Source organism: Capsaspora owczarzaki (assembly GCF_000151315.2).
Source record: "Capsaspora owczarzaki ATCC 30864 unplaced genomic scaffold supercont2.17, whole genome shotgun sequence".
Taxonomy (NCBI): Eukaryota; class Filasterea; order Ministeriida; family Capsasporidae; genus Capsaspora; species Capsaspora owczarzaki.
Genome location: NW_011887308.1, coordinates 189,189 through 201,691, shown reverse-complemented (window position 1 = coordinate 201,691; position 12,503 = coordinate 189,189). Strand labels below are relative to the sequence as shown.

Genomic DNA, 12,503 nt, shown 5'->3' with positions numbered 1-12,503 from the left:
ATTGTATGTGGAAGTATCGATATCGTGAAGAATGAGGGGAAGACCGATTAGGGATGAGCCCAGTTCGTAACAGAAGGCGAGTGAAGCTTGAATCTTTTGAACACTCAGAATGAATGAAAGGAAGCTGAAGCGTGGCTTATTGCAAACAGCACATGTGAGGTTGAAAAGCACCAATCGACGACTCTTCAAGTCCGCAACACACACACACACACACACGATGAAAGTTTGACTATGAAACAACAACAGTCTCCTTTTTTTTTTTTTTTTTTTTTTTTTTGTGAAAGCTCTTCGAATGCTGTCCTATCACAGTATGACTGAGAGCCAGCGCGAGCTGTACGACTGTTTCAAGAATGAGGAGGATGACGTTCAAAGGTCAGAGCAGGCAGCATTTCTCGGAACAGTGTGATCGCGCGTGTGTACTCACGCAATTGGAGAGACAGCCTGTCTGATGATGAGATTGGCGACGCAGAAGCACAGGCGATCGCTGCAGCACTCAAAGTGAACACGACGCTGACTCAGCTCGAGTGAGGCATCTCACTTTGACTGGTGCATGTGGGTGGGTAAACCAGCAGAGTGCTCACCGATAGAAGAGACGGACAGTCTGAGCGAGAATCAGATTGGCAATGTTGGAGCGCAGGCGATTGCTGAGGCACTCAAATCGAACAAGACGCTGACTTCGCTCTCGTAAGGCATCTCACTTTGACTGATGATGGTGAGTGGAAGATTTAATCAGAGCCATTCAGAGTGCTAACTGATGGAGGGGCATGTGGACAGTCTGGGTAAGAATCAGACTGGCGACGCTGGAGCGCAGGCGATTGCGGAGGCACTCAAAGTGAACACGACGCTGACTAAGCTCAAGTAAGGCATCTCACGTTGACGGATGCATGCAAATGAGTGATTTTCAGGCGAGGGCATTCGGAGTGCTCACTGATGGTGGATGGGATGCATAGTCTGAGTTGGAATCAGGTTGGCGATGATGCTGCCAAGGCATTCGCAGAGGCACTCAAAGTGAACAAGACCTTGACTAGGCTCAAGTAAAGCATCTCAATGAATTGGTGCATGGGAGTGGGCGATCCAGAAGAGTGCTTATTGATGGAGGGGACAGGCTGCACCAGGTTCAGATTGGAGATGCCGGAGCGCGCGCGATTGCTGAAGCACTCAAAGTGAACAAGACGGTGACTGAGCTCGCGTAAGGCATCTCGCTTTGGCTGGTGATTGTGAGTGCGTGATGTCTGCAGATGGCATTCAAAGTGCTCACTGATGAAAGGGATGGACAGTTTGGATGGGAATCAGATTGGCGATGTTGGAGCGCAGGCCATTGCAGAAGCTCTCAAAACGAATAAGACGTTGACTGCGCTCGAGTAAGGCATCTCACTTTGACTGATGCATGTGAGTGGTGATCTAACGGAGGGCATTCAAAGTGCTCACTGATGAGATGGATGGACAGTTTGTCTCTCAATCAAATTGGCGATGCTGGTGCGCAGGCGATTACCGAGGCAATCAAAGTGGGAACGACGCTGACTACGCTCGAGTAAGTTGCCATGTGCTCTGCTCGTCTCGGCAGGATTAGCCGTACATTTGGCACCAAGTCATCCAACTCACCATTTGGGCGACAGTCTAAGCAATAATTGCATTGATAGTGCTGTTGCTCAATTGATTATTGAGGCAAACAAACTCAATATTGCTGATGTCTATACGTAAGTTGGTAGTTTCGAGATTATGGAGTTGTCGTGCTGACATCTTTATTTTTTTCATCGCTTGTTCGTTGCACAGCTACGGTCAGTTCAACCCTCTCGTACTGTCTTTACTTCCACGATTAGCAAGCGCCGAAGACACTCATACCGTGTTTTGCTTGCTGACCAGCGGACTCGAGCTGGAGAATCAACCCGCGTCTCTGCCAGCTCTCCCAGCCGAGATTGCCGAGCTTATTGTGGACGAAGCGCACTACTGGCAAGGCGTGCAGCACATCAAGCGATCGCAGTTTGATGATGATTCCCCCGACTTTATTCTCAAAGTCACCGTGCCTCAAGGCGTCAATGGGAATTCAATCCGTGTGAAAGCAATTCAAGTGCTTCGTGACTGGAACAAACGTCCCAACAACACCGATGACAACGTCTTTGATCTGATTGTCCGAGATGAACAAGGTGCTGTTCGATACAAATTCTCGGAGAAACCGACTGTCGTTGATCGGACCCTCGAGCTTGTGACAATCCTGCGAGCGAGTCATCCTGTCATCCGACAAATGCGTGAAGGTTGGCAAGTTCAAGTTCGACCCAGCAAGTTTTATCGAAATGTACAATTTGAATCGCTTTATGTGGGATATGTCTAAAGGGCAGAGAACGCCGTTGTTTTGTTTTGATTTGTTTTTTTGAATACATGTTGAACGTTCCCGACAGTGTTTGGGCAATCTCGAGTGTCGACCTTCTTGAGAGATGAGACAAGAAGCCTCGAATGAACACAGGGTGAAATGCAATTTGTTGCTTGTTGACCGATTCACATGCAGGCTGACACACGCTCAGATCGGCAATCTTCAACCCCGACCATTTTCAACCGAGTCCCCTGAGATGGCACCTCGGCTTCATGCTCCATTCTCTCGTTTCGTCCAACCTACGAGTATAACTACATGCATCCTGAAAGTGGGGGCGAGTAGGATTGAAATCCCTAGAAAAACCAAAGGCGACACGTTCAATGACAAGGGGTCCAAAAAACAAAAAAGGTAATCAGTGTCGTAAAAGCTGTTTTTCCCCACTCTCCAATAATAAGCGTACTACACCAACAAACAAGACCACAACCACGACAAGCAGATCTGCGATGCGTATGCGGGCAACTTGAACTCAAATCAACTCAAATCTTGAGCATTTCATTCAGTCAGTCCTTTTTTTTTTTTTTATTTCCTGTGAGCAATTCAATTTCCATTTCGCATCATCGCCATCGCGCTCTCCGCTTCCACCCCACCCCGCGACTCGGCCACTCTGGATGACCGAACTTGCTCGGCTCCCCCCCCTCCTCCCCGCTCCATCCATCGGCTCTCATCGCATCGCCCTCCCATCAGTCAGCTTGTGGTATTCGAGGGCAAATTTTGAAGTGATCGCCGCTTTTTTTTTTTTTTTTTTTTTTTTTTTTTTTTTTTTTTTTTTTTTTGCCCCCTTTCCTTTGCTTTGACGTTACGTGGGGAATCCAAAGCCACAGCCAGCCAAACCCGCTCATTCTTGTCAGACTGCGACACGAGCGGCACAACGTTGCAAGAATGGAAGTCGGTCTCGCTGAGTGATGCACAAGATCGCCCTCCTCCCAACTCCCACCCTCCGCTGACTGACCGACCGAACGAACAAATTCATACAAAAAAAAAAAAAAAAACCGAGTCAATCCAACGTCAAAGAACTTGTTTTTTTTTTTTTTGAAAAAGCTTTGATTTTTTTTTTTCTTTTTGACGTTCGATTCCTTCTTCACGTTTGTTGTCGATCGATCGAACGAAATTCGTGCAACGTGCGATCTTTGTGTCGTCGGGGTTTTCTGAGCAAAAGCCGATCATCGAATCACTTGGTTGTATTGTCGTTCCCTCCAAATCTCCTCAACCCTTTTCTGCCACTCACGTTCGTCGTCCGTCGTCTTCTCACAAGGTCGTGCTTGGTGTTTGCAAAAACAGGTACCTTTTTTTTTTAATTCCATCCATCTGGTGATTTCATCCTAGCGTCAAAGGATCCACAGAAGATGGCGAGCCCCGACCCGTGGACAATCACCCCGGCGCAGCTTGGGCGCTACCTACCCATGTTCAACGAGCTCCGGCCAGTCAATGGGCAGGTTGCAGGTACAACAGATGCAGTACAACGATGTCGAGATTGGAGTTGTTGTTGGCTGTGACGCGACTCACCCCTCCACTTCTTCTTGTTTGTTTTGTGGGGTTTCTAGCCGATCGCGCCCGTCCCTTCCTGCTGCAGTCCAAGTTGAGCATGCAGGTGCTGGGCCACATCTGGTACGTGTGGATTTGACTCGACCATCCAAACACAGCTCTTTGTTGGCGTTGTTGGTCTGCCAATCTCACTTTTTTTTTTGTTTTGGTTGTTTTTTTTATTTTGATTTGTGCTGTCTCTCTTGTCGCAGGAACCTCGCCGATCTTGACCGCGACGGCAAACTCACAGCGCAAGAGTTTTCCATCGCCATGTGTTTGGTTGAGGCCCAGTTGCGCGGCATTCCTCCGCCGCCAACGCTGCCCCCATCGCTCGCAGCTTCTTCGGCCGCGGCCAACGCGCACGGCGGCGGTCCTTTGAGTGCCGCTTCGCTGATGGGTGCATCGGCGGGTGGTTTGCCTGCTCCGATGATGCCCATGAGCTCGACCCCATTGATCCCCACCCCAAGTGGCGGCGCCACCCCACTTGCACCTTCACCGCTCACTGGGCTTGCTCCGATGATGCCCACGCCAGTTTCAGGCGCGCCAATTTCAGCCCCTGTATCAGCAGTCGGCCCGTCGGTTCCTGCTGCTCCAGCGTTGTCGGCATCATCGTCTTTGGCTGCGGCCCCTGGTGCTGACGACTGGGGCATTCCAGATTCAGATCGCAACCGCGCACGTCTTCGTTTCAACGAGCTCGATCCCAAGCGCACAGGTTTCTTGACTTCCGTCATTGCACGAGATGAGTTGACCAAGTCACACCTCCACTATTCGATTCTCGGCCAGATCTGGGCCCTGTCTGACTTGGATGCTGACGGCAAGCTGACAAGCGACGAGTTTGTCATTGCCAGCTACTTGGTCAACCTTGCCCGTGCCGGCCACCAACTGCCCCCGACATTACCCGTGTCGCTCATTCCGCCGTCCTTCCGCAAGCGGCTTGTTGCCAGTGGGGTTTTGCCCCCGACGGCTGCCGGCTTGCCTGCGTCGTCCGCTCCTTTGGGTGCCGCGAGTGCTGCAGCAACACCGACGCCAGCTGGCGCCCCGGCCGACGCTTCCTTGGTGTCTGGTGCTGGTGCTGGTGCTGGTGCTGGTGCTGCTCCTGTTCCTGTGCTCACATCGTCCGTGCTTGACAATGCTGAGGATCGCAGGCGCGAAAACTTTTTGAAAGGCCAGGAAGAGCTGGAGCGTCGCCGCCGCGAGGCTGAAGAGGCCGAGCGCAAGCAACGCGAAGCTGCTGACGCGCGTCGCAAGGCTGAGGACGACGCCCGCCGCGAACGTATTGAGAAGCAGCGCCAAGAGGAGGAGCGCCTTGTCACGCTTGCACGTGAAAAGGAAGCTGCGCGTCAAGCTGAGCTCGAGCGCGAACGCGAGGCACTCAAGCGCAAGGAGCAAGAAAAGATGGCCGCCGAAGCGTTCTTTGCGTGGCGCAGCGCTCGCCTCGCATTCTTGACGCAAATGAAAAATTCCGAGCAAGAGTCCCTTGCCGCCCTCCAGGCTCGCTCGGAGAGCTTGGACTCGTCGCTTGCCAGCGTCAAGTCCCGACTCGAAACCGCCACTCGGCGGTTTGCGCAATGCAAGGAGGAGCTTCAAACAGAGCGCATCGATCTCGAGGCTGTCGAAGAGTCTGCGCAAGAAAAGCGTCTCGAGGCAGCCCGCAATCAACAGATGCTCTACGACATTGAGCGCCAAACGCTCATGCAGCGCGAAAACAAGAAGGCTGCAAGCCTCATGATCAGTGGCGGAGCCGGCAGTCCGTCCATCTCGGCCGCTGCCAGCGCTGCACAGGTTCAGCAGCTGACAGAGCAGCTGAGCCTGCTCAAGCCGCAGCTTGTGACGCTGCAGAACGACCTCACTGCGCTCAAGCCCAAGGTGACCCAGCGCAAGGCTGATTTGTCGTCGCTGACCACCGATTTGACCGTCATCCAGGACATGCGCGCGCAGCAGCAACAGCGCCAGACTGTTCTCAAGACCCGAAAGGCTGATCTCGACAAGAACGATTCCCAGCGCCAAGAGTACAACCGTCGCAAGAAGATTGAGGGCGAGCGTCAAGCTGCAGCTCACCGTCGTCAAGAGGAGGCCAAAAAGAAACAGCAGCAAGACCAGCTGCAGCGTGAAAAGGAGGCCAAGGAGCGCGAGGCAAGAGAACGCGAGACCAAGGAGCGCGAAGCAAAGGAGAAGGAGGCGGCAAAGCAAAAGGCAGCGGCTGCTGCTGCCGCCGCTACCGCTGCTACCGCTGCTGCTGCTGCTGCTGCAGCAGCATCTGCAGTTTCAGCGACTTCGGCCAAGCCTGCACGCCCTGCCCCGCCGGGCAGCAAATCGCCAGCGGCAGCTTCGGACAAGCCTCTCAAGCTGGCACCCAAGCCGCCCGGTGTTGCTGCCAATGCCGCTCCCGCCCGAAAGCTGGATGTCTTTATCGCCCAGTTCCCGTACACGGCTGGCAACGACGATGAGCTGTCCTTCAACCCCGATGATGTCATCTTGCTGGTCAACAAGCAAGACGACGACTGGTGGGAAGGCGAACTGAACGGCAAGGTCGGTCTCTTCCCTTCCAACTATGTTCGCATTGCAGAGCCTCACGAAATCCCGGCTTCAATCAAGTCTGGATCTTCAGCTGCTGACGACAAGAAGCGCAAGCAGGAAGAGGAGCTTTTGCGCAACGCTGCTGATCTCGCCAAGCTCGAGGAGGAAAAGCGCAAAAAGAAGGCTGCCGACGACGAGCGCGCTCGCAAGGAGGCTGAGGAAGCCGCCCGGAAAAAGAAGCAGGAAGAAGAAGAAGCTGCGCGCAAGAAGAAGCAACAGGAGGCCGAGGAGGCTGCTGCCCGCAAAAAGAAGGAAGAGGCAGAGGAAGCTGCTCGCAAGAAGAAGCAGGCCCAAGAAGCCGAAGCCGCCGCCGCCGCTGCTGCCGCCACCGCTGCTGCTGCTGCCGCCGCCGCTGCCGCTGCCAAACCCGCTGGAGAGCAAGTCAAGGCGCTGTACGACTACAAGGATGAGCAGTCTTCGCTCGTCTTCAAGGAGGGCGACATTCTGCTTGTTTCGGCCAAGCACGATGACGGCTGGTGGAGCGGCTCGCTGAACGGTGTCGAGGGCATGTTCCCTGCATCGTACGTTGAGCCACATGTCGCCGCGCCCGCTGCCTCCGCTGCTGGTGACCAGTACGTTGCTATTCACGCCTTCCCTCGGGAGCGTGACGACGACCTTGCCCTGAACGTCGGCGATGTTGTGTCTGTGATTGACAAGTCGGGCGAGTGGTGGCAAGGCACGCTGCGTGGCCAGACTGGCTGGTTCCCCGGCAATCACGTCGAGAAGCACACGCCGGCCGCTGCCGCTGCAGCACCACCCGCCGTTCCTGGCGGTAAAACCAAGGCCGCTGCCGCGATTGCCACTGCAGTCACCCCTTCGTCGTCGACGTCATCGGACGCGACCAGTGGGTCGGGCAAGCCGCTGATTGGCAAGGTCATTGCCGCTCACACACCCAGCTCGGACAGTGAGATCGCCCTGACCGTCGGATCCCTTGTGCAAATCATCCAGCGCCTGCCCGACGGTTGGTGGGAGGGCACGGTTGCCGCCAAGGGCCAGAAAGCTCAAACTGGCTGGTTCCCCGGCGACTGCGTTCAGCTCATGGAAAAGAAGGGCGAGAAGGCTGGATCTTCCAACAGCTCCACGGTGGGCGCCCCTGCTCGGCCACCGGCTGCTGCGGCCAGCACACTTCCTCGCACCAACTCCGAGTCGTCATTTGTCTCCGAGGCGCCTCCTCAAGTTCCCACCAAAGGCGCGTCGGCTGCAGCAGGAGCGGACGCTTCAGGCGCTACTCCAGCCAAGGTCATTGTTGCCTATCATGCGCAGAACGATGGCGAGCTGTCCCTCACTGCCGGCCAGCTCATCAAGATCACTCAGGTCACCGACGACGAAATGTGGCACGGCACCGTCATTAGCAAGAACCAGAAGGTCAGCGGCTACTTCCCGCGCAAGTGCGTGCAAGTCATGGTGAAGGGCGCGCGTCCCGTGTCAATGATGCCTCAAGACGAGGAACGTGCGGTTGCCAAGTTCTCGTATGTTGCTCAAAACGCCGACGAGCTCACTCTGAAGGAGAATGACGTTGTCATTGTCAAGTCCAAGAAGGAAGATGGCTGGTGGGAAGGCGAGCTCAACGGTCGCGTTGGTCTCTTCCCCGCCAACTACGTCGTCAGCACGGAAGGTGAGTGACTGCGGGGATTTGACGGTTGATGGTTGAATTTGAAGAATGGCCAGTTGGTTCACTTTTTGTTTCTTGCACCCGTCGACAACAGTGAATCGCAAGAACCTTGTGAGTTGAGCAAGCACTCTCGGTCCCAAATGTCTTTATATGTGTCCCCCCTCTCAGGCTTTGCTGATTTGTGATGTCATCCCCCCATTTTTGATGATGATGATGTTGTTGTTGTTTGTTGTCGAGTTTGGAATGCGCGCCGTGGGTTTTCAACTTTCCTCTCCTTTTCAACTTTTCAACTTTTCCACTTTTCCACTTTTCCACTCTCTTCTCTTTTTCTCCTTTTGTTTTTTCTTTCTTTCCTTTTTTTTCATTCACCCATTGCGCGCGCGTTCTCGACTGAATAAATGCGCGTTGCAGATTTTTCTTCTTCCTTTCAGTTTCCTTTTCATATTTCATTGATGCATTTTTCAAGCGCTGCGATTTTTCTCTTTCCGTTATTTGGACTATCTCACTCTCGCTCTGAATGACTCGTTGTTGACTCACATCCAACTGTCTCGTGTGCATGGCAGGTTTTTGAGGAACTGGATTGGACGGAAACGGTTGATCCAGACCTTGTAGCGGACCTTTCCCCGTCCGAAATCAAGCGCCAAAAGCTATTGTATGAGCTCTCAGTCACAGAGGAGGCATATGTCCAAGACTTGCAGCTCGTTGTCAAGGTGCGTTGACGTCAGATGTCGAGCGAACGGCGTGGGGACATTGTGTTGCGTGAACTGACGGATTCGGTCCCCATTGGCAGCTCTACGAGGAGCCCATCAAGGCCAAAAACCTGCTCACTCCCGACGAGTTTGAGACTCTTTTCATCAACTGGGATACATTGCTCAGTCTGAATGAGGCGCTGTCGGTCGCTCTCAAGAGCAATCGCACCGCGAACGACGGCTTTTCGAGAGGCGCCAGCAAAATCTTGCTCGAGTCGATCAAAAGCATGACCACGCCGTACATGAAATTCTGCTCGCGGCAGTCGCGAGGCATGGCGTTGCTCCAGAACAAGGAGACTCCGCAGTTTACGCAATTCTTGAAGGTGTGTACCGCTTTTCGACTTCTGGAACCCGACCCTGCATTGCGACGACCTCGATTCAGGGCATGTCGCTGACACCATTTGTTTTTCCTTTTCCCCTTTTGTCATCAATGTGGTAGAAAACGCTCAAAGACCCTCGCTCTGGCAGTCTGCCATTGATCAGTTTCCTGCTAAAGCCGATGCAACGCATTTCCAAGTATCCCCTGCTGTTTAAGGGAATCTTGCAGCACACTCCTCAAGGCCACGAAGAGTACGCCGCTCTTAACGCAGCACTTGAAGAGAGCAACAAAATGTTGGGCATTGTCAACGAGCACATTCGCCTGATCGAGTCCGAGGACCGTCTCAAGCGAATCCAGGACACGCTTGTGGTTGACGGCTTGACCGAGGTACGCTTTTCCCCGTGCTTACCATTTTGATGTTTTTCATGGTTGGAGCGAGTTTGTCAAACGCGAGCATGCCATTCACCCTGCACACAAATTCACCAACCACAGAAACTCGAACTGGCGTCCGACACGCATTCGCTCGGCCCCCGCATGTTCATTTACGAAGGCGTTCTGATCAAGCACAAGAATGGCAAGGAACTTTACGTCTTCCTCTTTAACGATTTGATTGTCATGTCCCGGCGACGACCAAACCCGGTGCTCGAAGGCAAGGTTCCCACCGACCAGGCGTTCACCTATCAGCTGTATCGAAAGGCAAGTGAAGCTTTTCGCTTTGTTGGTTTGTTCGATTGTTGCAGCAAAGGTTGACTCACTTCCATATTTTGTTTTTTCTTTCTTCTCCTTGTTTCCTCCCCCTTTTTCACTGCACCAGCCAATCAATCTCAGCAGCGTGGCTGTCAAGAGCATGCCTGACGATCCGCGAGGAAGCTTCCTGTTTTCCATCACGCACGCCGAAGGCACTATGCTTCTTCGTGCAGAAACCGCGAAAAGCAAGACACTGTGGATGGAAAAGATTGAGAATGCCGTCAAGTACTATCTCGAGGTTGAGCGCAACCGTCTCGAGAGCTTCCGTAAGCCCGGCGTCCGTTCTCCGGCGTGCGACGTTTTCTGCACTGTTTCTATGTTGTACTCACCTTTTGCTGCTTCTCCCTCACCGCTGAGACAACAGATTCACGCGCAAAGGTCAGCACCAAGGTGGGCGAGCTCAACTTGACGATCATTCAAGGCATCAATTTGATGGGCATGGACGCCAATGGTACAGAGAATTTGCTTTGGTTGTTTTGAAGGTCTAGTCGCCGGTTGGATTGATGCTCACTGCCTCCTGTCATTGTCCTAAATGCCAGGATTGAGCGATCCTTTCTGTGTCATCAAGATTAGCGGCCAGGAGCAGCGAACAAGAGTGCTCAAAATGACGCTCAATCCCAAATGGGATTCAACCCACACGTTCGATATTGCAAGTCTCGACGACAAGCTGCGAATTGAAGTCTACGACCAGGACGAGTACTCGACCGATGGTACGACCAGCCAAACATCACAAGAACAAATTGGCCAATTTTGTTCTTGTGATTTTTGCGTTTCTTTTTATCCCTCAAAAACTCACGGTCGGCTTTTTTCGGTGCCATTTTTGCACTTTACAGATAGCATCGGTGACATGGAGCTCAATCTGAAAGATTTTGTAAACACTGACCACCGCACCAAGCTTCGACGCCCGTTGCGACACGTTCAACGTGGCGAACTGATGCTGCAAATTGAATTGCGTCTATCTGGCGCTCACTAAAATTCAACGGCAGTTACTTCCCCCTCCCACTTCACATATATACACTCGTTATCTATGATCCGTGCTTTTTTCATGTTTGAAGAGCCATCCTGTGGGTTCTTTTCCGCGTTACTTTTGTGAATTACAAACCCCCCTCTAACGCCGTGACTCGCGTCCCTTCATTCTTGCCGTTACACCATGATTTTTGGATGCAAGATCTTTTGCGTCTACGTTCATTGTTAGAAAAAAAAGTTGTAGATGAGTGCGTTTAGACGCATGGCACAAACAAACAAAAAATTGACAAGAGATGATGGAAAAACCAGGAATCAAAACACTTCAGAAGCCGCTTCTTTAGAGGGCCTCGCGAAGAGTTTGGGAGAGCTTTTGAATCTGCGAGCGCACACGCAACAAAGCAACGGAGAAAAAACAAAACAAAAAAAAAAAAAAAAAAAAAACAGAGAGACCATCCATCGTGAGCATTCCGATTCTGCAACTTGAACCACATCAAACTCCGACACGCAAAAAATATTCACAACTTACACGCGAGAGCACGGACATGTCAATGTACTTGTCGCCAAGCTCGATAACGAGGCCGCCGATGATGGTGGGCTCGACGCGGAAGTTAAAGGTAATCTTCTCGTTGGGCTTGACAAAGCCCTTGAGAGCCTGCTGAAGCTGGTTCTGGAAGGATTGGTCGAGCGGGTTGGCAGAGGCAACGTTGCACGAGACAATGCCGCGCTGGGCGCGCATGATGGTGTCGTAGGCATCGGCGACCTGGAGGGTATAGTCCAGTCGGTTGTTCTCGGCGAGAGCGCCAAGAAGGTTTTGCGATAGAGCGTTCAGCTTGATCTTCTTGGTGATGTCGATGGCGAGCTTCTTCTTGTCCGATCGCTTGAGCAGCGGGGTGTTGAGGAACTCGTTGAAGGCGGCGTCCGCGTTGGCGAGGTTGCGGACCTGGGCGAGATCCTTCTCGACGGCCTCCAGCGCGTTGTTCTTGGATGCAGCCGAGTACAGGGCCTCAGCGTAGCGACCAGCAACGCCAAAGACGCGGACCGGGGGCTGATTGTTGGGAGAGGTTCAAGGTGAGAGATTGAGTGCAGATTCACATTTTGAACGTTGAACACACCCATGTTTGCCCCCCCCCCTGCCTCCGTCCCAACGAGCGCATCGAGATCGCCATGCTTCAATCCAAACTGTTCTTGCTTGTTCGTATATGTTACCTTGACGAGACCGGTGGCCTTGGTGGAGGACATGCGAACGAGGGCAGGCTGCTGCTGCACAAGGATCAAAAAGACACACAAATCCAACAAGGTCAGTCGCCAGATCGGACAAGCAATGAAGCAATGAAGAAGGGGGGAAAAACCAAGTGCGGCACAACGGACAAAGTCAAAGTCAGTGGACAAAGTCACTGGAAAGTCAATGGAAATGCATTGGGAAAGAAAAAGAAAAGAAAAAAAAAAAGCGATCGCTCCTTTTTTTTTTTTTTTTAAGAAGGGGGGATTTTCGCTGCTCGCTCGTCCGCTTGGATCGCCGTCGTGTCGGACAGAGCACTGATGTTGTCGATGAGAGTGTGCACTGTGCGCGTGTGCGGATTCGGAGCGAACGAGCGAAAAGCAGAGCAACAACAGAAGAGAACGAAAGGGGGGGGGGGAAAAAAA

The 12,503-nt window shown here is 52.7% G+C and overlaps 3 protein-coding genes across 4 annotated transcripts; 2 read left to right on the top strand and 1 right to left on the bottom strand.

Moving 5' to 3' along the window:
• Positions 1-292: 292 nt before the first annotated feature.
• Positions 293-2,393, top strand: CAOG_08025 (hypothetical protein; the record flags this gene model as incomplete). Its single annotated transcript, XM_004342577.2, has 10 exons — positions 293-372; positions 441-524; positions 601-684; positions 775-858; positions 951-1,034; positions 1,106-1,189; positions 1,278-1,361; positions 1,448-1,531; positions 1,617-1,697; positions 1,774-2,393. 10 exons carry the CDS (start codon positions 293-295, stop codon positions 2,327-2,329), a joined length of 1,305 nt encoding a protein of 434 aa, XP_004342626.1. The 3' UTR covers positions 2,330-2,393.
• A 1,253-nt stretch (positions 2,394-3,646) lies between these two features.
• Positions 3,647-11,035, top strand: CAOG_08024. 2 transcript variants are annotated; one of them, XM_004342576.2, is made up of 12 exons: positions 3,647-3,808; positions 3,910-3,973; positions 4,102-8,081; positions 8,173-8,189; positions 8,642-8,788; positions 8,869-9,150; positions 9,267-9,533; positions 9,639-9,842; positions 9,961-10,159; positions 10,258-10,344; positions 10,433-10,603; positions 10,727-11,035. In XM_004342576.2, exons 1-12 carry the CDS (start codon positions 3,712-3,714, stop codon positions 10,864-10,866), a joined length of 5,655 nt encoding a protein of 1,884 aa, XP_004342625.2. In that variant the 5' UTR covers positions 3,647-3,711; the 3' UTR covers positions 10,867-11,035. The 2 variants fall into 2 exon arrangements, with proteins under 2 accessions (XP_004342625.2, XP_011270854.1); XM_011272552.1 differs by lacking the exons at positions 8,642-8,788; positions 8,869-9,150; positions 9,267-9,533; ... (3 more) ...; positions 10,433-10,603; positions 10,727-11,035 and having other exon boundaries at positions 8,173-8,449.
• Positions 11,036-11,139: 104 nt separating this feature from the next.
• Positions 11,140-12,119, bottom strand: CAOG_08023 (H+ transporting ATP synthase O subunit). The gene is made up of 3 exons (XM_004342575.1): positions 12,066-12,119; positions 11,386-11,904; positions 11,140-11,235 (listed from the first exon to the last, which is right to left on the bottom strand). Exons 1-3 carry the CDS (start codon positions 12,096-12,098, stop codon positions 11,197-11,199), a joined length of 591 nt encoding a protein of 196 aa, XP_004342624.1. The 5' UTR covers positions 12,099-12,119; the 3' UTR covers positions 11,140-11,196.
• Between the last annotated feature and the right edge of the window lie 384 nt (positions 12,120-12,503).

Coding starts and splice junctions, on each gene's coding strand:
- CAOG_08024 (XM_004342576.2), top strand. CDS start 3,712: ATGGCGAGCCCCGACCCGTGGACAATCACCCCGGCGCAGCTTGGGCGC. Junction 10,345..10,432: donor GATGGGCATGGACGCCAATG/GTACAGAGAATT, acceptor CCTAAATGCCAG/GATTGAGCGATCCTTTCTGT. Junction 10,604..10,726: donor GGACGAGTACTCGACCGATG/GTACGACCAGCC, acceptor TGCACTTTACAG/ATAGCATCGGTGACATGGAG.
- CAOG_08023 (XM_004342575.1), bottom strand. CDS start 12,098: ATGTCCTCCACCAAGGCCACCGGTCTCGTCAAG. Junction 11,905..12,065: donor AGGCCACCGGTCTCGTCAAG/GTAACATATACG, acceptor CCCAACAATCAG/CCCCCGGTCCGCGTCTTTGG. Junction 11,236..11,385: donor ACATGTCCGTGCTCTCGCGT/GTAAGTTGTGAA, acceptor GTGCGCTCGCAG/ATTCAAAAGCTCTCCCAAAC.